Source organism: Silurus meridionalis, chromosome 6 (genome assembly GCF_014805685.1).
Source record: "Silurus meridionalis isolate SWU-2019-XX chromosome 6, ASM1480568v1, whole genome shotgun sequence".
In the NCBI taxonomy this organism is placed as follows: domain Eukaryota; kingdom Metazoa; phylum Chordata; class Actinopteri; order Siluriformes; family Siluridae; genus Silurus; species Silurus meridionalis.
In genome coordinates, this window is record NC_060889.1 from 3,636,867 (window position 1) to 3,657,966 (window position 21,100).

A 21,100-nucleotide genomic window follows, 5' to 3' on the forward strand; every position below is an offset into this window, starting at 1 on the left:
GCACTGCACTATAGATAGATTAGATTAGATTAGATTAGATTAGATAGATAGATAGATAGATAGATAGATAGATAGATAGATAGATAGATAGATAGATAGATAGATAGATAGATAGAGTATTATTATACTTTAATACTGTGAGTATTACCATGTGTCTGTGATAAAGTAAAAAATGTTTTTATTATTCATTTTTTATTGTAGTGTTTTATTGATGTTTTTGTTTCTCTTTGTCTTTTTGTTTTGTTGCATTGTTTTTGTTACATTGTTTTCTTTTACAGTTATTATCAGAAAATGTGTTGATTAATGGTATCAATATTAAAATTCAAATCCAATTTAATATTCAAATTCAAATTAATATTTAAATTAATTTGATTAAAATGTATTTATATGCCATATTTAACAATGGACAGTTTCCATAAGCAGCTTTAGAGAAATAGGTTCTAAAATATGAATTTGTATGTTAGTACTTATAAGTTTATCCCTTAAAAGTTGCAAGGGGGAAAAACTCCCTAGGATAGTACGAAGAAGAAACCTTGAGAGGAACCCAACTCATGAGGGAACCTATTCTCATCTAAACAACTAATGTCTGTTTATTAAAGTTCCAGAATTCCTTTAATTTTTGTCTTATCAACGTTAGATCATACATTATATCATTCCATTATCGGAGGTAGAAGCTCAGTGGTTAAGGCATTGGACCACCAAGATGTTTTTGGATGCTGTGTTTGAAGCAGGAATGCACCCCTGGTAAGGACGCCCCTGCAAGGAGACACACAGTAATATAAGCTCAGGATCAAGCCATTAGCCCTTGTGTCACACTGTCTTTTATAATTTTTGCTTGAAAATCCACTACTAATTCATCTTCAGAACATTTTATAGGAGCTTGAGTCCCAGGTCACGCCTCAGAAACACTATCCTTCATAAGGCCACTAAACAAAGTTCTACTGTTAGATTGAAACTAAAATCATGAATGGGATGCATCGATGTACACAGTAAATTCCGCAATTGGTGTCCAAGGCATTAAAGCAGGCTTTTATGTTCTGTTTTGCTCTAATCCGTCCGATTTCTGTGCGGATTAGCAGACCAATCACGACTATTGAGCGCGAGTCGACGTGTTCAAAGATAAAGAGGGGGTTTTATTATAGCAGTACAGGTGGACGTGTCCAGGATTCAGCCATGTACTGGATCATACGTGTATGCAGGATGTAAATACAGAGAGGCATTTTAAGATCAGGAGACTATGGTGGAGGAGCTGCAAATGCATTTTTTCAAGGTAAATCATTCTGTCATGAGGATTTGATAGATGTGTTATGTGTATGTTTTTTTAATTATGAAAGATTACTCGATTACTTTGCTGTTTTGCTTTGTATGGCCTGCCTGTGCTGATGAACGTAGCCGATCGAACACTACAAAGTAGTGACATGGAGGCAAATGCGCCAATAAAAAAGGCTGGCACACAGTTGTTTCATTACACGGGTCAATCGGCTCCTGACTTTGAGAGTTCCAGCGATTTACCCTCAGGCTCGGCTGTATCTGCCTTACAGTCCAAATTCAAAGAACGATCACAAAGGCGGTCTAAAGGAAAAGAGATGCATGTTTTGCTCAAGGATCCGCCAGAAACTTTAAAGAAACCGGACAAGAAACAATCACCTTTGAGCATCGCAGAAGTCAAAATAGTTAACATGTGCAGCAGTGATGAGGTTTCTGAGGTACAAGGCTTTGTAACTCCAAGCCAGCTAACGGAAAAGAAATGGCAAAAAGACTCGATTCCCAGTTTTGATAATGAGTTTGGAGAAGGATCCAGAATAGAGGATTTCATAAAAATTGGAGATGGAGGCACCCTTCTGTCAAAGCCCACTTCTTCTCCAAGGTATTGGATGCCGCCAAAAGGGTTTTGGAGAGTGGCTCGAAGAGAGGAGCAAAATTTTAAATTCAGAGGTACTGCTCTTCACAAAGATTTGCAAGGATTGGACAGCTTAAAGAGCACTTCCACCCAAAGATGCTTCCAAAACGAACAAGGTCCATTAGATGAACCCAGGAAGGAAGATATTTCAGAGGCAGAGATCACCAAACCCACCTCAGCCATGTTTGCCGAAGGACAGTATCCACCTCCAAACAAAGGTGAGATCAGAATTAATTTCACTGTCAGTTGTATTGTTTTTTCTATGCATCAAAACTGTATCTCAGTAGTTCATAGAGTCTCAAATCCAGCACACTGTGCTGCAGGATAATGTTTCTGATCTGTGAGCAGATGGCTCCATTCCTTTATGAGATTACAGATGTTGGGGGCTGGGATGAAGAGGACTACAGATAATAATGTTTTAATGCCGCATGATGAGACCGAAGGATGAAATCTGCCGACCTGGTTCTCAGAATTGTTGTGTAACGGCAGAAAGACAATGCCAGAGTTTGCAAGGTTTAACGCAACCTTGTTCTAAAGCATATATGTATTGTAAAAAAAAAACATAGGTCCCAGACCCAGACCTAGTGGTGATTCAGGGCATCCACTCTAAAGCTAAAATTGTCTCTTTTCTAATTGGTACTGAAAAGATTGATTCATCCAGTTTTTTTTCTTACCTGCTTGAAGGCATCCCTCAAATTTCACCCTGCACATTTCCCTTTCAAATTGGAACTCCAGAGTCTCCAGGTAGGTAGTGATTGGGAACACTGGAAAGATGTACAGTTGCCACTTAATTGTAGCAATAATATCAGCAAAACTTTTTTTAATCAAACACAAGAGGATCAAAAGATCATTGGGAATCACCACAAACTTCTTATTCTAGATAACTAATCCATATTTCATGTATTGCTTTATATTGAAAAAATTTGACATCTTTGTGTCTTTCCTTCAAATTCTATAGATTTACCTCCATCTTATAAAGGGACTGACTGGGATACAACAATCAGCTGCAGATCCGGGTTTAACATTAGGTAAAGAAATTTCGTGGTAAACATTAGATATTTTTGCTTTGTTCTCCAACTTACTAAGCGATAATCTGTCCCATTGCTGTGCTCAGTAATGCTAGAACTATAGAGGTCAAACAAAAACTAGCTAATTCATGCCGCTTAGTAGCATAATTTACATGGACAATATATAATATATTTGGTTATGTTTATAACATTCTTGCCTTGTTTGTACAGATCCGACTTGACTCTTAGCCCACGCCATGAGCAGGCAAAACGTTTGCTGGAGAGAGCCAGATCGAAGGCTCACTCTCAGAACCAACATAATGACCAGGGGACTTCATCCATACAGAGAGAAGTCTTGTAAGTGACCCCATCTTTTGACCTTTCCCTTCCTTCCTGTTAGCAAAAGATTCAAATTCTACACCCAAGTTCAAGCTGAAAAGTAAATTATTACACTAGAACACAAGAACAAGAATGATTCACAACAAACAAAAGATTTCATAAAAATAATGATGAAGTTATGATTTGATAGCTTTGGGTACATCTTGGCATAATGATAAAGAACACATAATACAGACTGTTGGAAACATTTCGAGCCGTGATGATAATCTCAGCAAGCAATTTTTTTTACCCAGGATGTCGTCGCTTGCAATGAACTCAAAACCAGGCACATATACACATGGTAAAAATGAATCCTGATCCTTTTAGATTTTAGCTAAATCGGTAAATCCATTTAGCATAGTGTAATGTGCTAATGTGGTTTTTAATTCAACATTTCCCACATATTTATTCAAATAGTCAAATTGAAAAGGACAGTGGGAAAGCAGTAATTTCATAGTGTAGTATTTCACACAATCAAAGCTTGCTGAAGTGAAATAAGCATTAGAAATGGTGGACCATGTTCATTTTGTTGAATAATTTAAAGTTTTCTAAAACAGCTTTTTTGGGTAGTTATATTTTCTCTAGCTACCCATATTGAAATTAACAGTAATTTTTCCATATCAAGCTAGTGCCAGACTCAAACCCGCCCCTGTCTAATTAGTGACTTATTGATGAACCACTGAGCCACCACCCAGTGACTCAATTTATATATTTCTTGTCCCACTCAGGAATTAATTGAGCTTCTTTGAGATATACATGATACAAAGCCATCCAAAGCCCACAAAAGATTTTTCTTCTTCAAATTTAGGGAGATGTTACCAATGCATACCCCACCACCGAAGATCATTACAACCACTCACGAGCAGAAAGGTCCCTCATCTGGCAAGCTGCTGCACGTTCCAGGCAGGAACAGTGAGCATGGTGGTCACTTGCGGAGACAAGGTCAATTCGGTCATGTCCACTTTGAGGAGGAGTCACAGAATGCGACAGAGCGTCACTGCCAAAGTAGAGTTTTCAAGCATAAACCGGTGTTGATGGACATTTTACTATCTAGCCAGCAACCAAAGGCACCACCGCCTCTTGCAGTCCCACAAGATAGTAAGGGTTTAGGATCAAGCCAGGATAGTGCAGGAATCCCACTGGCCATTCATGGTAATCAAGGGGATCCCTTTATAAAGACTGTATTGCGCAAGAGTGAGCCCCAGAAATGTAAGGCCTGTGGGAACATCCTGACACTAAATCATCCCAAAGAATCTAGGCAAAATGCAGATGGACTGAGAAACTCTGGTAATCAGTGGGTTACTTCTGGTCAACAAATTGTTAAACCAAATCTATTAGAAGGTACTATGTTGACTGGAAGTTCCAGCCTGGATGACAATGTCATGGCTGCAGAAGAAGGTGATCTTGGAGAAAGAGCATCAGCTTTTGGGAAGCTCCGAAGGAGGAGTCGCAAAGGGGAGAACAGAGTTGAGGTGAGTTATGGCCCTTATGCTCGTGGTCAAGATCTGTTGGCGCAAAGAAGGAATTCTAGGACCAGATCCGGTCTGGAGGAGGTCTCTGGACCTCGTTCCAAACCTGCACGAGGTGTTAGATTTGCTACTGATTCCTTTACACCAAGAACTACAACTTCCAGAAACTGTAGGGATTCTGCTGGAATCCACCTGCCTATAAAATCCGCTTTAAAGTCTGGGTCCAAGAGCAGACCAATAGAGCAACTCGGTGTAAAGACCCTGTCTTCAGTGCAGGAAGTGGAGAAAAGTCCTCACCATGCGGTTGCAACCCCCCAGGACCTTGGTGCTCCTTCACAGGTTTCACAAGTCTCCTCAGGACTAATTCCTTGTTTTAAATCATCCTCTTTTAAGTACTTGTTACCTGTGGTAGCACCTGTAGAGTCTTTAGATGGTAAGCATAACCGCTAGTGTTTCATTGTTGTCCTTCTAGTTTAATGTTCTTGCTTAAAAATGTACACTAATTACCTTGTGAACTTTTACTCTTTATTTTTACTAGTCCTTTTGCCAAGCGAGGATTCTACCTGTGCTGCCTCTCGCCCAACAGAAAATTGGCCGATTGTCCGAGGTGCGGCCATGTCCAAGACAGAGGATTTAAGAGCAGAACTTCTTAGATCAGTACACAGAAAAGCTGAATTACAGTGGGATGAAAATTTAGCTGCATCACGGTACGTCTAACAAAAGTCAAATGTACTGTATTGCTAGATCAGTCTTTTGTTGAGGATATTATTAGAATTATGGTGAAAACATTGTATTGGCAGGTCATCCCTTGCTGGAATATGGCCAACCATCCCTTGGTTTATATAGCTGGCCAGAGGTTTTATTTAGTGCAGAACGAAGTATGTTAGATCCTGCTTGATCTTAGCAGGTGGCTTGTTTCTCCTGCATGAAAATAAGTTACGGATCAAAAGGTTGGTGGTTCGAGCCCTAGTATCGCCGAGCTGCCACTCTTAGGGTCCTTGAGAAGGCCCTTAACCCTTTGTGCCTCAGGGGGTGCTGTATCATGGCTGACCCTGCACTCAGCACCGAGCTTCCTAAAATAACTGGGATATGCGAAAAAAGAATCTCACAGTGCTGTAAAGTACATGCAAAAACCATAAAGCACCTTTATTTTTTCTTTTCTTCATTTTTGCATCAGGAAAACACTGGAGCGGGACGGACGGCCCAAGCTCTCTCTACGCCGTTTTTTCTCGGCCATGGGCCTGAACAGCATGGGAAAGATGGTGAAGGGCAGTCGGTCCAGTAGCATGGAGCATCTGTCGCATTTCACAGCCAGAGCTTCTCCAAGCTCCACTCACAAAGGCCAGACTCTATTGCAGAGAACACCATCTCTTCAGGCCTTAAATATGGCTACTTATCAGGTTAGTATGGCTACTTATCTATACTGGAAAGCTTCCTGAAATTTCAGACAAGCAATTAAACTGGTCTATCATTGTTCCTCATTTATTTCCACCAGGAGTCTCCTCTTGCTCAGCTGCGTAAAGCTTCTTCTTTCCAAAGCCTGCAGTCACCAAAGAAGAAATATGAGCGCTCAGCTGTTCCTGGAGAGCTTCATTTGCCTCTTCCCTTTGGTACCAGGTTTGTTGGGAGAGCTAATGTGTTACGTATGCATTGTAATATACCACTACCATTGTACTGCTAAATTCTTAAATCTAACAACATGGCTGTATGCTTTAGTGGTAATTTCACAGGTGTATATTAATTTGTATGGTGGACATGCCAGCTAGCATAAGGCTAATAATACAAGGGGTCAAGTCAAACTGGGACTTTTGAGCTTATAAAATAAAAGAACAAATTTCAGAGTAGAAACTGCATTTATTTTCCAGTACACTCCCCTGATACATTCATACACTTATCCCAGCATTTAACTAACGCCTGGAAAGATTCGCCATAGAAACCATGAACCATCCTTGGACATCACTTTATTTGTCACCTTGCTGAAATGCCGACCTCCGAGGAACTCGTCGATTACCCAGGATCAGTCATTATCCAGGAATGACTGCTGTTGTCTGGGAACCACCACGACTGGGATCGTCACTGACAAACGTACGGAGATCTTTGAAATGTTTACGCCATACAAATGTCTGACTGCGGCTTAGCGTCTCATTTCCAAACTGTGCATGAATTCTTCTGTAGATATCCACATTTTCCTTTTTTCATTCACATGAAACTTCATCGCCACACGCTGTACCATGCACTCAATAACACTGTTGTCCGCCATCTTTATTTTCTCTGGATTGGCCTGCGACATGTGTGCCACCAAAGCGTGTAGTACCACCATGCTAGCATACATTTTTATACCTGTAAAATTAAACGCTTTTCATGTATACTTTTAGGGATCATTATAATAAAAAGGGAATGGAAATCCTAGATGCATCTCAACCTTCAGGTCCAATGGGCCGAATTCTCCAGACGTTACCTGATGGATCTTTGCTGCTGGAGCTCACTAGACCAGTCAACGCACCTTTCGGCTTTGTTATCTGTAAAGGAAAAGGTCGACCCGACTCAGGTATTGGTTCAAAGTTCCAAGCATGAGGAATAAACATTGAAACCGGACTCTCAGTTTTTGCATAGCCTGTATTTTAACGATATCTTTTTTTTCTTCATCTCTGTCCAAATCAATAGATGCGTAATATAGCAAAAACATAATTAACATTGCCTTACTAGTTAAAGTGTAAAATGGACCTGTTGCTCTTTCTCTTGCTCCCGTTCCTAATAGGAATATATGTAGAGCAAGTGGGAGGCGGTACCACAGAGAACATCTACACCAGCCTTTTGGCAGTAGGAGATGAAATCCTGGAGGTCAACGGAGAAAAGGTGACTGGGTTGAGCCTTGACCAGGTGACCTGTCTGATGACTCGTGAGAGTTCGGCTACCGTCCGAATCGTCCCACATCGTTGGATTCAGCACTGAACTGCTCAAGGATACATAATGGATCCAATTGTTGAATTTCGGAAATGTGAATGGAGGGAAAGTGCACCAAGTCTCTGTTACTATAAAGAGGAAAATTAGTGTCCATGCCGTGCTCAATTCAACACCTTATGATCTGACCAATAAGATTAGAGAAATCATTAGTGCTGTTCACCTAAATTTATTAGCGTAGGCGTAAAATGCATTATGGGTAACACACGTATACCTCAGCCACCAAGCTAAAGCGTATAGAGATTAATTTATCGTACTTCTATAAGGTATTTATATTAGAGTTAGGGTTCTATGTGGTTGTTTGTTTTAATAGCTGATATTGTAGTTGATCTCTCAATTGATATAATTGATTCATTGGTGAATGTCTGTACTGCTGCTTGTGTTTATGTCTGTACTCTTGACTGGGAACAAATAAAATCTAGGTATATAGTAGTGTCCTGTTGTACATGGAAAAAGACACAATGGAGATGTGGTGGTATGTGATGGGGTTCTTTGATAAGATGTTGGGTGTCTGATCAAAAGGTCATACGTTTAATTCCCAGCACCACCAAGCAGGCTCTTGATCAAGGCCCTTAACCTTCATATGTGATAATACCAATATAATACATTGCCCTTTTCTTATCATACAAGGTTCATTATTTAAATAATTATATTTCACATTTAAACATCGACCCAAAAAAATTTGTGTATTTAATTAGAAAAGAAATACGAAAGTGTGCTTTTGCGTATTGTCTCATTTCTTTTTGATTATTTTGTAGTTTTTTAATTATGCAAATAACTCAGTGGCTTCAGGTTGTGCCCATCTCCATTCAACCTCCTGGAACCCAGACAGATTCCCCAGCCTTATATTGACTGCCACATTCTTTCTGCTTTCTGTAAGAGACCATTGAGAACACTGTGCAGGCCATGCTGCTCCTCCAGCTTTCTATTCTGCTTTGGTTTGGAGCCTTTAGGTCCGATTTCTCTGAAGCGCTCTCAGATCTGGAACCAATCTGGACCGAGTCCACCCTGCTCAAACCGAAGGTGATGATCACTATTCTGGCTCGGAATTCCCAACACAGCCTTCCTTTTTATCTTGGATGCCTCGAGCGGATGGACTATCCAAAGGACAGGATTGCTATCTGGTAACTTCATTTATTACCCTTTCCAGTGTCCACATTATTTGTTCAGTAGAAAGATTTTATTCTAGTATATTCTGCAAGTGTACCATAAAATCTAAAAATATTATATAAGCCTAGAAATGTACTGAGCATTTACGTCAATGCAACAAACACTCCGATGTCTAAAAGGGTCATTTTTCTTCTCTTTTACTTCATACCTGTGCTCCATTTCAGGAACAATCTTACACAGCATTCCACATTTAGTTCCTATTTGCTCTTACAGTAACCTCCATTCTTTTGGGAGGATGTTTCTATAGACCTTGTGAAAATTTGTGAAATTTCATTCAGCCACAAGGGTGTTTGTAAAGTCAGGTACTGATGAAAGAGGAGGCTTGGTGTGCACCCACTGTTCCAGTTCATGTAATGCATATCTTAATGAAGCTGGCTTTGTGCACAGGAACAGGTTCTGGTCTCCTAGTTCACGTAAAGAAAAAATTAGGGAAAATCATCCTACTTCAACCAAAGACATCTTATACAACTGTGTGCCTCCAGTTCTTGAGGTAATAGTTTAAGCAAGAAGTAGATATGGTTGTAAAAGTCAAGTGTCCCAATACTTTTGTCGATCCAGTGTATGTGAGCGGCCCTGATTGGCACCCTGGTTTGAAATACTCTTCCCTCGAATAGTAAACAGTGCTGAGGACCAACAAGGAGACTCGCAGCGCAGTGATAAAATGCAGACAGAAACTTGATCTTATTCGCTGTGTGATAATTCTGCAAGCTAATATCCTGCTTTTCTGTAGGTCCTGATATCTTTAAATGTAGAAAATGGAGAATCACGCAATAACACTAGAATCAAGTTGTTGTTTTTTTTTATGTGAAAATGAATTGAGGAAATAAATTTTTACAAAGTTGAATTTTACAGGATATCGCAATCCAGCCCAAGTGGACATAGAATGTTTGGTAAATCAAGAATTCCTGCAATTTGATTTCCTCTATCTTTCTTTTCTTCTTCTCAATTGCTATGATTTTGTTCATTCGCTCTCAATTCAGGTATTCTGTTAATTCTATACTTCTATAAGAAAGAAATACTTGTTACGTATACTTTTTACAGCACAGTGAAATCCTTTCTTCACACATCCCAGCGATGTTAGGAAGCCAGGGTCAGAGCGCAGGGTCAGTCATGATACATCGCCTCTGGAACACAGAGGGTTTAGAGCCTTGTTTAGGGGCCCCAAGAGTGGCAGCTGGGCGATGGCAGCTTGGCGATACCAGGGCTCGATCCTCAACAATTCCAATCACTACCGCAGAGCCTTAAACACTAAGCTACCACTTCAACACTATCATTCTACATGGGAAATTCTGTGTGTTCAATACACTAGAATTAAATCAATGTTTGTGCACAGCCGATTATAAGATTATTGTTTTCTATGAACCTCCAATATCACATTTAGTCCCCATTCGCTGTTAATTGAACCAGATTTTCACCAGATTTTGGGGAAATTTGCGAGATTTCATTTCGTGAGGCGGCACTTGGGTGCAGTCAGAGCTCTATGGCAGGAGATCTTCCACAAGCCATGCTGGAACAGATTTGGACCTCCTTGTTCAATGAAGGGAACATTTCATGCTACTGCATTCAATGACATCTTATACAATTGTGTGCCTTTAATTTTTGTGGTAACAGTTTGGGGAAGAACCACATATGGCTAGAAATGTCAGGTGTCCCAATACTTTTTTGTATATTGTGTAGTTTGTGTAGTTTATGTAAAATTCGGTTCATCCTTTTCTATTTTTTATCTATGCTTTTGAGGAATTCTGCTAATTTTATTCTTCGTTGCTCGACCACTCTGATCTTGTGTAGTATGAATATTATTGCAGATATATTTTTAAATATATATTTATTCGCAATAATAATACGATTGGAGAAATCTTACTGACATCAGCAGTCATGGATTGATATTTTACACCCAAGCTGTAAATGATCTTTAGGGCTGCAGCAGACCACAGCATTGATAACACTACGGCCATGCTGCAGGAGTGGGTGTCCAGAGTGGAGGGACTCTACCATTCTGTACGATTCCGGACCACAGAGCATGAAAAGAGGTAGAGGTTCGAGTCAAAATGGTTTACTTATAACTTGTGCACTAATATATTGTAATTAACATCAACCCAAGGACCTGAACAAAGGTTCAATGGTATCTCTCAGAAGCAAAATTCGAGTTTGTAATTAATATCGAAATCGTTTATTTAAGTTCCTATGCTGATGAACTCGGTCCCAAACACTGGCCAGACTCCAGGTTCAGCCACGTGATGCAGCTGAGACAGGCGGCTCTCCAATCAGCCCGGGCTCAATGGGCTGACTACATCTTGGTGAGTTGTTATTTTCTCTGGTGTTTATTGGAAGTACAAGGTAGTATCAGTACCTCTGCTTCAAATCAGGCCATCACACAACCTGTCAGTGTTGCAACGGTCTGTGCACTTACTCATACGACTCACATTGTCTGCTTCTAGTTTGCAGACAGCGATAACTTGTTGACAAACCCGAAGGTCCTGAGCCACTTGATAGCTGAGAACCGTACCCTGGTGGCGCCCATGCTGAAATCCAGAACGCTCTACTCTAACTTCTGGTGCGGTATGACTGCACAGGTACAGTATATCTTCAGCAGCATCCAGGTTAGGGATGTGCATCTGCATAACTGAGGCCCAAGCGATTCGCATCTCAATGCATAGCCACCGATACGATACATTAAAAATACATATGAAGCAGCTCCTGATGCGATGCGATGCGATACACCCCTATCACGAGGCAGCGCGATCCGATTTCCATTCGATTCGACACAATGCGATTCAATGAAAAAAAATATGATGCTCTTCAATTCAATATGGTACAGATAATTTGCTTTTATTTTAGTCAGACAGCAAATCACAGATTTACTTAAGTGTCTTCTGGCTTCTAACACGGCTCTTTCACAAACTGGCGTTTGTAGTGCGAAAAAAAGTGATCAAATAAAACCATACGTTATTTTCCTGTTCTGTTTCCAGGAAGATGCACCTCTACCTGCCATGTTAATCTATGTAACTCTCAGGACACGAATCAGTCTCCTTAAGGTTATGATACGTCATATTCACGCTTAAGAAACAGAAATCAAGTAACAAAATATTGGCAAATTATTTTTAAATAAAAGTATAGCGCATCTACTAATAATTATATATAAATAAATAGTTTTTACAGTACCAATTTTTATCCGATGCCCACTTTTTAAAATCGTTGTACACATGCGACTCAGTGAATTTCACTATCTCTAGTTTTTCGTTTTAGTTGCCTTTTATTAGTATAGGCTCATGAATTTCCCTCCATAAGGTATCTTATTGGGGACAAGATACCACCACAGCGGCAATCCCAATATATATTACTTCAAATAGTGCTTTATATGCTGTAGACACCTTTATTCAAAGGTGTTTTATAGCTACTCTTAGATGTAATTTGTTTTATCCCACAGGGATATTATAAGAGAACCGATTCGTACATTCCGATTCGAAACTGGAAACGAGTTGGGTGCCATGCCGTGCCCATGATTCACTCCACCATGCTGCTGGATTTGCGCCGCCATGCCAGCCGTGCCCTGGCCTTCTACCCGCTACACCAACTCTACCCGTGGATGCTAGACGACATCCTGGCCTTTGCCTTTTCAGCGAGACAGGCAGGTGAGCTTATTCAGAGCGAATTACATTTTTATCCTATTCATACAACTGAGCAGCTATGGGGTTGCCTTGCTCAGGGGCCCAGGAGTGTGGTGTCACTGAGATTGACCTCACAGCCTTTAAATCCAAAGTCCTATACCTTAACTACTAAGCTACCAACTCCCCTTGATTTCCAAATTTGCTCATGTAAGGAGGACTCTGTGTCATGGGGACCTGACAAGTGTTACCAATGGTCAACAAAGAAACGTAAATCAAACCGAATAAATTGATTACACGGAGAGCCAAGCATACAGCACCTTCTGACTAATCATCGTCTAATGAGACATTTCCCACATCTGCACACTGATATTAGAGTTTACCCTTGTTCACCTTTGCTTTCCAGGAGTGCAGATGTTTGTGTCTAACAGTGAGCATTATGGGTATTTGCCTGTGCCACTGGAATCCAAGCAGACCCTGGAAGACGAGGAGGAGAGCTTCACACACACCCTCACAGAGGCGATGAGTGAGTCAGGTGATATCCGATGCCGATGCATGCCGACTTCTGAAAGTGTACACTTTACATATACAGTCAAAGGGCAACATTTGCATCGCTCATTCCCTCATAAACCCCCCACTGTGCATGTTTTTTTTTAATTCAAATTATCTTCCAAATCGTTTATCTAGAAAACAATGTTTGGGATAAGGAAAACAACCAACAATAAAACCAAATATCAGAGAAAAACATATATTGGCATGATTCCAGAGAAAAAGATTCCCATTAAGATACAGAGATCACCTCACTGCTTCAGACAGACCTCTTTCTGTCCACTCGGTTTTCGCAGCCCGATGTGAAATCGCCCCTTTTTCCTTTTCTTCTCCGTCCCTCACATGAACCCGGGCTTGCTTTTATGAAACTCGAGAAGTATCAACTCTCTACTGTATGTGCACTATTTCGAATGAAATATCATTCATGATTATATCAAATTCTTCTCTGCTTTTAGTCGATTTCACCTTGGAGCCTTCACGGTATTTGCAAACAGCATCCAGAAACAAAGACAGGATGGGATTCGATGAGGTACATCTGGTTTCTCATTACGGTCGATAAGGTTGCGGGTAGTTTATGGATTGTACGTTGCTTAGGACATGAACGGTATCGTCCTATAACAGCTCCATGAACTGTTTAATTTATACCACAGAAATCTGCAAAAGTCACATTTACATTAGAATTACTTACTATTTAATGAAACATCAGCCTTAGAGATCACTTACATTACACAATCTTTATAGCAATTCCCCAGAATTACTTTTTCCAAACCCTCCATTGGGGAAAAAAAATGGTGGAAAACTTACTATGGTTTACAAAATCTCTGAAACTGTGGACTCCTTCAAAAGACGTTGAATCACCATCCCATTGGTTACACATTTTCTTTTTCGGAAATGAGGTTTTACAAGGTGGTGTAGGGAAACATGAAATTTTGGAACTAGGAGTTGACGACCCTTTGGGGGCCAGTGCGAGCTCATTTAGAACCTTTCCTCATTAGTTATAATGGAGCAGTGGAGTGTTCGCTGTAAAAGCCTTTTGTAACAGGGAATTTTGGCATCATTGCCAGTTATGATCTTGTCCTGTCTGCTCATGCGATAACAACATGGGGAAGAAACAGCTAATTACAGTGATGTTGTGGAACAGAGCAGCAAGAGCTCCTCACAAAGGCAGCTAGAACAGCCTCGATATTCTCTGGTGTGCGGACGTTTAACCCCACCTGGGAATTTCTTTTTAAGCCTTAATCTGTTTCTTCAAAGGACATGATCGCAAAGTCCTAACCGGTACACCGGAATTGCCTTTGTACAGCACTCACACTATTCTAATAAAGGGCTTTTACAGTGAATGCTCGTTGGGCACCACTCCACAGCTTTATTATAACTAAAGGCAAAAGGTTCTAAATAAGGGTCGCACTGGTTCCAAACAATTGCTGACATCCCAGGGTCACCAACTCCTAGTTCCAAAATGTCAATTTTCTCTGCACCACCCTGTAGAATATGAATTGAAACTATTCCGACCAATCAGAGTCAGGAAAACAACAGATATTATCCAGATGAGTAGGAGGCTGGCTTCCCTTTAAATGTGGTTTCTCTTAAGGTTTCTTCTTCATGTCATCTCAACTCAACTCATCTGAAACCGAGAGTTTTTTCCCACCACCGTTGCCTTCCATTCCCATTGATTTAAATATATCTGTGGTATAGCTTGTAATAAAGATTGAAGAATTACTTTTGCAGGTTTTTATTACACCTTCTGTACTTTGCCTGGAAATATTTACCCTTCCTTCCTTTTATGGTCAGATCTACATCATTAATCTCAGGCGCCGAATGGACCGTAGGGAGCGTATGTTGCGCACTTTGGACGTTTTGGGAATTGAAGTCACGGTGACTGATGCGGTGGACGGCAAGTACGAGATAATTAGGTAATATCATTTGCCTTTAAACAAGAAAAGAAAAAAATCGTTATTATTTTATTTTTGTTTAGATATTTGAACTCATCGCAACTCCAGGTTTTAGGAATAGAGATGCTGCCCAGCTATGAAGACCCTTATTCTGGGCGAGTGCTCACTAAAGGGGAGATCGGCTGCTTTCTCAGCCATTACAACATCTGGAAGCAGGTAGGAGAACAGCATGTGTTTTGTACTAATGAATGTTTACGCATGAATCGGAGGCGAAGAGATAAAAATCACAGCCTGGCCTTGAAGGCACTCAAACGCAGGATATCATGGCTGCCATACAACTAGAAATGGATAAAAAGTCAGTGTAAGGTTGTGTTGATGAAGGTAACTTTGCTTCATATTTCTTCACACCATTTTGTGCCAAAGCCAGCACCACCAAGTTACCACTGCTGAGCCCTTGAGCAAGGACCATAACCCTCAATTGCTCAGATGTATAACTGAAAAAGCTGTTAGTCACCTGCCAAATGCCATAAATGCTAATGTTTTGTCTTTGTTGATTTTCCTATAATAGCATGGTACATTGATTTATTATTGCAAAAATCTACTACAGGATATTCATCAAGTATGGAATCATTTGATAAAGATTTCCAAAAGCTCCACCCTTCCCCAGACTGACACTGACAGATATTTTGTCTCCCCCAGGTGGTGGAACGGAGGCAGAAGCAGGTACTCGTGCTAGAGGACGATGTTCGCTTTGAAGCGAACTTCAAGAGGCGCCTCAACACAATCATGGACGATGTTCGGCGGTTGCGGCTTATGTGGGACTTGATGTACGTAGATTCTGATGTGCCAACGTTTGTGGAAATAACACAGGTTCCTGTCTGGCTTTAGAATAAGCACATGGCAAACCAGCCGAGAAACAACAAAGCGACCAGGAGCTGATTAGAAGAAAGGGTTGCTGGAGCAGGCCTGCAATTTGTGACAGGCTGAGATTATGAAAAGTGGTTCTACAGTTGCTGTTTACATTATCCTAATAACCCTCAATTTTCCCCCTCTTTCTCTTTCTCCAAGATACATTGGCCGTAAGCGGTTGCAGGTGGCGAATCCAGAACGCTGGGTGCAAGGGATAAAGAACCTGGTTCACCCTGATTATTCTTATTGGACGCTGGGATATACACTCTCTCTTCAGGGTGCGAAGAAACTTCTGGCGGCTGAACCTTTGGGCAATATGCTGCCAGTCGACGAGTTCCTGCCTGTTATGTTCAACAAGCACCCAAAGTATGTTATAGCTTAGTTAGAACCATAATCTCTCTGCTACCACTGATTGCTAAATTCTAAGGAATTAGGATTCCTCTGTGGTGCATTAGATAGAGGAGTGTTTAGAGGCTTAAATCAAGAGTTCTATATGGAACCATCTCTGTTGGAGAGCTAGAACTACCCTAGTAGATATCTGGGATGGGGAACAAGTATTGATATATGTCTGACTGGGGATTAGGGCATTGTCTGCGATCCGAGGTGCATTGAAGGGGACAAGGAATAGGAGACAGAGTGTTGAAGAATATCTAAAAGGGGATGAGATTGGGATTACGAGTGCTGAAGGGAAAATATAGGATATGGAATTGAGTATTGATATGAATCTGGGATGGGGATCAGAGCATTTATTGATATTTGGGTTGAGGATCGGACTATTGATGGATATCTGGCATGGGGGTCTGGGAATTGATAGATATCTGTCATGGGGATCTGAGAACTGTTGGGCTCTGGGATAGAGATTAGGGTAATGACAAGGATTTAGGAATCACTTTGAATTAATCTGGATTAAGTTCTCTGTGAAATGTTGCTGAATCTATTAATAAAATAGAGGCAATAAAAGGCTTGTTTATCAATGGAAAATGAGCTGCATCAAAATAATTCTTGTACTATAGAGGACAGTTTTTTTTTTCTTCGAATAGTAAGGTAGTTATAAATAGTATATTAAAGCCCATAAAATGAATTCCACACACTTTACAGACTCCTTTAACCCATACAAATTATTGTTTTATTCACAGGGAAGAGTATTTGGTTTACTTTAAACAAAGGGACCTTCTAGCTTTCTCGGTGGAACCTCTCCTCCTCTTCCCAACCCACTACACAGGAGAAGCAGGCTATAGCAGTGACACCGAGACATCCACCATCTGGGACAACGAGAGCATTAACACAGACTGGGACCGCCAGGGAACCCATAAAAAGCAGAACCGTGGTGATGCGGGTCCTGTACCTACTTTAAACAGGGGCAGCAGGGATGAACTCTAAGGTCTAAGCACAATAAAGTAGTGGAGAGTGTGGGGTTTATTGGATTTTATAGGCATCAGAATCTGAACATTTATACAAAATGGGTTTTAAACATACTGAGGAAAACAGTTATATGGTCGTTCAACGATCAACAATAAATTTGTAGAGCAGATTACAGCACACATATGCATTAGTACCCATTACAGTATGTCTATTGACTGGGAAATTCATAGCCCATGGTTTCTTTGGCTGCCCATTGAATGGTTTGCATAGAACACTATGGGTTTCAAAGTCTGAGTATCATTTCTGGAGACTAAGGCCCCTTAATTATTGAATGACTGAATGAAGTACAAATAGTCTGAATATTGGACCATACATTTTCCATTTAATACATACACTCTCATGGAAAAATGGTTTTTCAATGGTTCTGTGGACTTTTTAGCTTCCACAAAAAATAAATAATTCTACCTAAAGTCTTAGCGCTCACCAACAGTAGCCCCCTCAGGGTTCCTTTAAGAGTTTAATGGATAAAGAATTCTTTAGAAAAAGGTTGTACTTGTTTACACTCTTTTGTTTTTAAAACCTTCCCACAATGGTTTCTTAAATGGTTCTTTGGAGAGTTCCAAAAAAGCTTGATTTATTCTTTTAATTGTTTACCAAACTGACCCTTCAAGGGTTCCTGCATAGTAACTGAACCCTTTATGACAAGAAATGTTTTGATTCTTGAAGAGTTTCTCCAGAAGGACAATCAAAGAATTGTATATTTTTGGTTTTTGGAAGACACTGTCGTCGAGATCGACTTACAACCGATCAGTTGAGGGTTAAGGGCCTTGCTCAAGGGCCCCAGCAGTGGCAGTCCATTGCCTGTACCATTGCGCCATTGCCTTTACCACACTCCTCATTTTAAATATCTCCAATAAAATATATGAAATATTTTCCCTCAGATTGATTTGAAACGATAAGCACAAATGGCATTTCCATTACGTTAATCAACCCTCGTTGATGTTCATCATCACTTTGTTTAATATCAGTGTTTCTCCAGCTTTACATTTAACAGACAAAAATTCCAAAGCTTTTTTCTAGAACAATATAAATAAATAAAAAATATCACAATCATAATAATTTGATTTTTTTTTATTATTTAAAAAGCACTGGCAGTTCCTTGTGGTTTTGAGGCAACGCAGATATTAGCAAAGTTTCATACCTCACAATGAATTATTTAAAAAAAAAAAACCCACAACACACAAATAGCATGTAATAAATTAAATCAGCAGAGGAATACCAAATGAAAACCAACCAGTAAAAAAACAACAACAAAAAAACAGGTTTATACATTGGTGAAGATGCAAAATGGAGATTCTCGGCATTCAGTTTTAACACCTGAGGAGATGCATTAAAGCCTAAATCCTGTCAGGAAATAGACTTCACTGCAGTCTTGACAGACTTTAGTGTGCTGACTTGAACAGAAAAAAATAGATATATATTTATATATACGGAGGGTATTTGGGTTTAGTGTGTACCAAAATAAAGAGTAAATGAGGTCGAGTTTGGATTGACACGAAGCAAGAAGGCAGCTTTGTAGCCCAAGATTAGCTTTTTCTCTCACTACAACTGAAAATGAAAATAAAAACACAACTCTCGTCGCTTTGGACAGACGTATAAAATCAGAAGGGCTCTGAACATATTTTACTAGCTGTTATAACTACATTTAACAGCTACACTATTCCAGTTACACAGGATTCATCCTTAACTACCTCAGAGGGTATCGCTGTACATACTTTATAGACTACACAAGGCCAGATGCTAACATGGCTACGAAAAGAATTTGCATAAAACTGACAGGATTGTATTCGGTTATTAGCAAGACTTGTGTTTTTTTTTTCTCCTCACTTGTGTGACACGAGACACAAAGCTTTAAGGATACTACTTCGGTCCGTTATTAGTAGTACTTTTTTGCATCTCTGACATACAGAAATATTGTAAAACATTTACAATACAACAAAAAAAAAGCGCCACAGGAAAGAATGTAACAATACTAAGAAAAAACTGACAGAAAAAGACATAGGGTTTGAACTGCGACACCCGCTGGGGGGAAAAGAAAAAAAAGCTAGCTACTACCCTATCAAACTAGCATAGACTTCACTACCTCGAAGGTCACTACGGGGTACCAAAGAAAACCACAAAAGATGGCTGATAACGCTAAACATGGTTAGCATGATCTGGCTTGCATAAAGCTAACCAGCCACATTGCGTTCGCGACGTTAGCTTCTTTTCTTTCATTCATAGTAGCGACATATTTAACATACAAAAGCATAAAAATAGAAGCCAAAATTAAAAGAAAAACTGGAATAAAAAAATGTAAATAAGACTGTGGATTTTGTGCTGAGTGTTGACTTGCCAGGAATTAGCAGCGCTAGTACTAAAGGCTGGTCAGATAACAAGAACCATGTTCTGTCGACGTATACAAATGAGCAGAATTCATCACTTGACTTGAAATGAGGTGAACTGAAGATCTAAAGTTGGTGTGTGTGGTTAAAAAGACGACTTAAAACATCCGCTTTGAAAGGATCCCGACCAGTTTTGACACGAGACCCTGGAGGTATGATATTGGCTTGTTTTTCTTGACACCCGTTGACTGACTTTTTTTTTTTTTTTCTTTCTCTATGTGTTGCAGTTCAGGGCAGCCGTTCCAGCGGCGACCTTTCGCGGTCCTTAGTATTGCGATTATGTGCATGGATGCAGTTCCCGTCATCTGGTAGACGGTAGTAGCAATAGGACGAGAATAAATCTTTTGCATGGACAGAAAAAAAGGACGAGGAAGGGATTCCAAAAAATACATAGCCACATACGAGGGGGAAAAAAAAAATCAAAAAAGAAATTGTCAAGTTCTTTTTTTTTTCCTTTGTCGCACTTAAATAAGCACTTGGAAAAGGGTGTATCCCGAGACCTTTTTTCTTTTTCTATGACGGGCCCCCATCTAATTCCACAGTGTTCCTTATTCTGTTATTATTAGTATATAGTTTTTTGCAGGCATTTGATATATTTATACAGTGTTCCCCATCACCCAAGCAGACAGATGCATCATCTGCATCATCATCCTCCTCCTCCTCACCATCACCACCTAGTAGAAAAGTGCAATATTGCATATTTGTATTCTAGTTTGTTAAGGAGAAAAAAAAAAACGATACAAACACCCTGCGGCAGAAAGTGTAACGGCAAACAACGGTGCAAAAGAAGAACTCGGAGAGGAATTAAGGCTTTTTTTAAATTCCTGATGTGTTTTGCATTGTTTCGCTGAGATAGACGTGTTCGGAGAGAGGGACTCGCACTCGGTCTCTCTTATACATACACGCGATATACGTTCACACGCAAGCAAAGCAGCACTAACCCGATAAATTAGAAAGCGCACGATCCCGCGACCATTCGAATTTATAGAACATCTCGACCGGAGAAGCTTCGAGCGAGGCTATGCCCACACACACACACACACACACACACACACACACACACACACACACAACAAGCCATCTGCAAACCTGTAGCACGAGGTTACACGCAAAATATTTAGAAAATCGTAAAAAAGAAAACCCCGATTTGATTATGAGAACCATTAGATAAAATTAAAAAAAGGACGAAAAACACGTCAACGAGTTTTAGTGCGCGTGGAACATCCGTCCGTATATCAAACTTAAACGGTATTATTGTATATAAATTGCGTGATACAAATAAACAATTAAATACCTCGAAGCGTGGAAACCTGGGAATGCACGAGTGCCTTATCGAAATATTTATTTATATGTTTTATCGTTTTTCTTGATATTTGGGTTATTTAACCAGCATCGTTATCGACGGGTGAAAGTGTTGCGGGCGTGGTTTAATGTAAACCCACCAACGAGGTAAA

At 40.1% G+C, this 21,100-nt stretch overlaps 2 protein-coding genes across 4 annotated transcripts; both read left to right on the forward strand.

Moving 5' to 3' along the window:
* Positions 1 to 1,143: 1,143 nt before the first annotated feature.
* On the forward strand, positions 1,144 to 8,126 carry si:ch211-13f8.1. Of its 3 annotated transcripts, XM_046852223.1 has the most exons (10): positions 1,144 to 1,270; positions 1,393 to 2,118; positions 2,859 to 2,928; positions 3,139 to 3,264; positions 4,094 to 5,187; positions 5,293 to 5,461; positions 5,932 to 6,154; positions 6,250 to 6,371; positions 7,130 to 7,302; positions 7,513 to 8,126. In XM_046852223.1, the coding sequence occupies exons 2-10, from the start codon at positions 1,419 to 1,421 to the stop codon at positions 7,704 to 7,706; spliced, it is 2,871 nt and encodes a 956-aa protein (XP_046708179.1). In that variant the 5' UTR covers positions 1,144 to 1,270; positions 1,393 to 1,418; the 3' UTR covers positions 7,707 to 8,126. The 3 variants fall into 3 exon arrangements, with proteins under 3 accessions (XP_046708179.1, XP_046708178.1, XP_046708180.1); XM_046852222.1 differs by having other exon boundaries at positions 1,175 to 2,118; XM_046852224.1 differs by lacking the exon at positions 7,513 to 8,126 and adding an exon at positions 6,688 to 6,839 and having other exon boundaries at positions 1,175 to 2,118; positions 7,130 to 7,296.
* On the forward strand, positions 7,911 to 20,814 carry colgalt2a (collagen beta(1-O)galactosyltransferase 2a). The gene is made up of 13 exons (XM_046851090.1): positions 7,911 to 7,914; positions 8,596 to 8,839; positions 10,802 to 10,915; positions 11,065 to 11,182; positions 11,324 to 11,458; positions 12,313 to 12,517; positions 12,897 to 13,016; positions 13,495 to 13,568; positions 14,831 to 14,937; positions 15,015 to 15,147; positions 15,631 to 15,758; positions 16,000 to 16,206; positions 16,977 to 20,814. The coding sequence occupies exons 1-13, from the start codon at positions 7,911 to 7,913 to the stop codon at positions 17,218 to 17,220; spliced, it is 1,833 nt and encodes a 610-aa protein (XP_046707046.1). The 3' UTR covers positions 17,221 to 20,814.
* The last annotated feature ends 286 nt before the right edge of the window (positions 20,815 to 21,100 follow it).

Excerpts from the sequence above, each read along its gene's own strand:
- colgalt2a (XM_046851090.1), top strand. Across the intron at positions 8,840-10,801 it reads AAGGACAGGATTGCTATCTG|GGCTGCAGCAGACCACAGCA; the intron begins GTAACTTCATTT and ends AATGATCTTTAG. Across the intron at positions 13,569-14,830 it reads ACAGGATGGGATTCGATGAG|ATCTACATCATTAATCTCAG; the intron begins GTACATCTGGTT and ends TTTTATGGTCAG.
- si:ch211-13f8.1 (XM_046852222.1), top strand. The coding sequence starts at position 1,383 with ATGAACGTAGCCGATCGAACACTACAAAGTAGTGACATGGAGGCAAAT. Across the intron at positions 5,188-5,292 it reads ACCTGTAGAGTCTTTAGATG|TCCTTTTGCCAAGCGAGGAT; the intron begins GTAAGCATAACC and ends TATTTTTACTAG. Across the intron at positions 7,303-7,512 it reads AAAAGGTCGACCCGACTCAG|GAATATATGTAGAGCAAGTG; the intron begins GTATTGGTTCAA and ends CGTTCCTAATAG.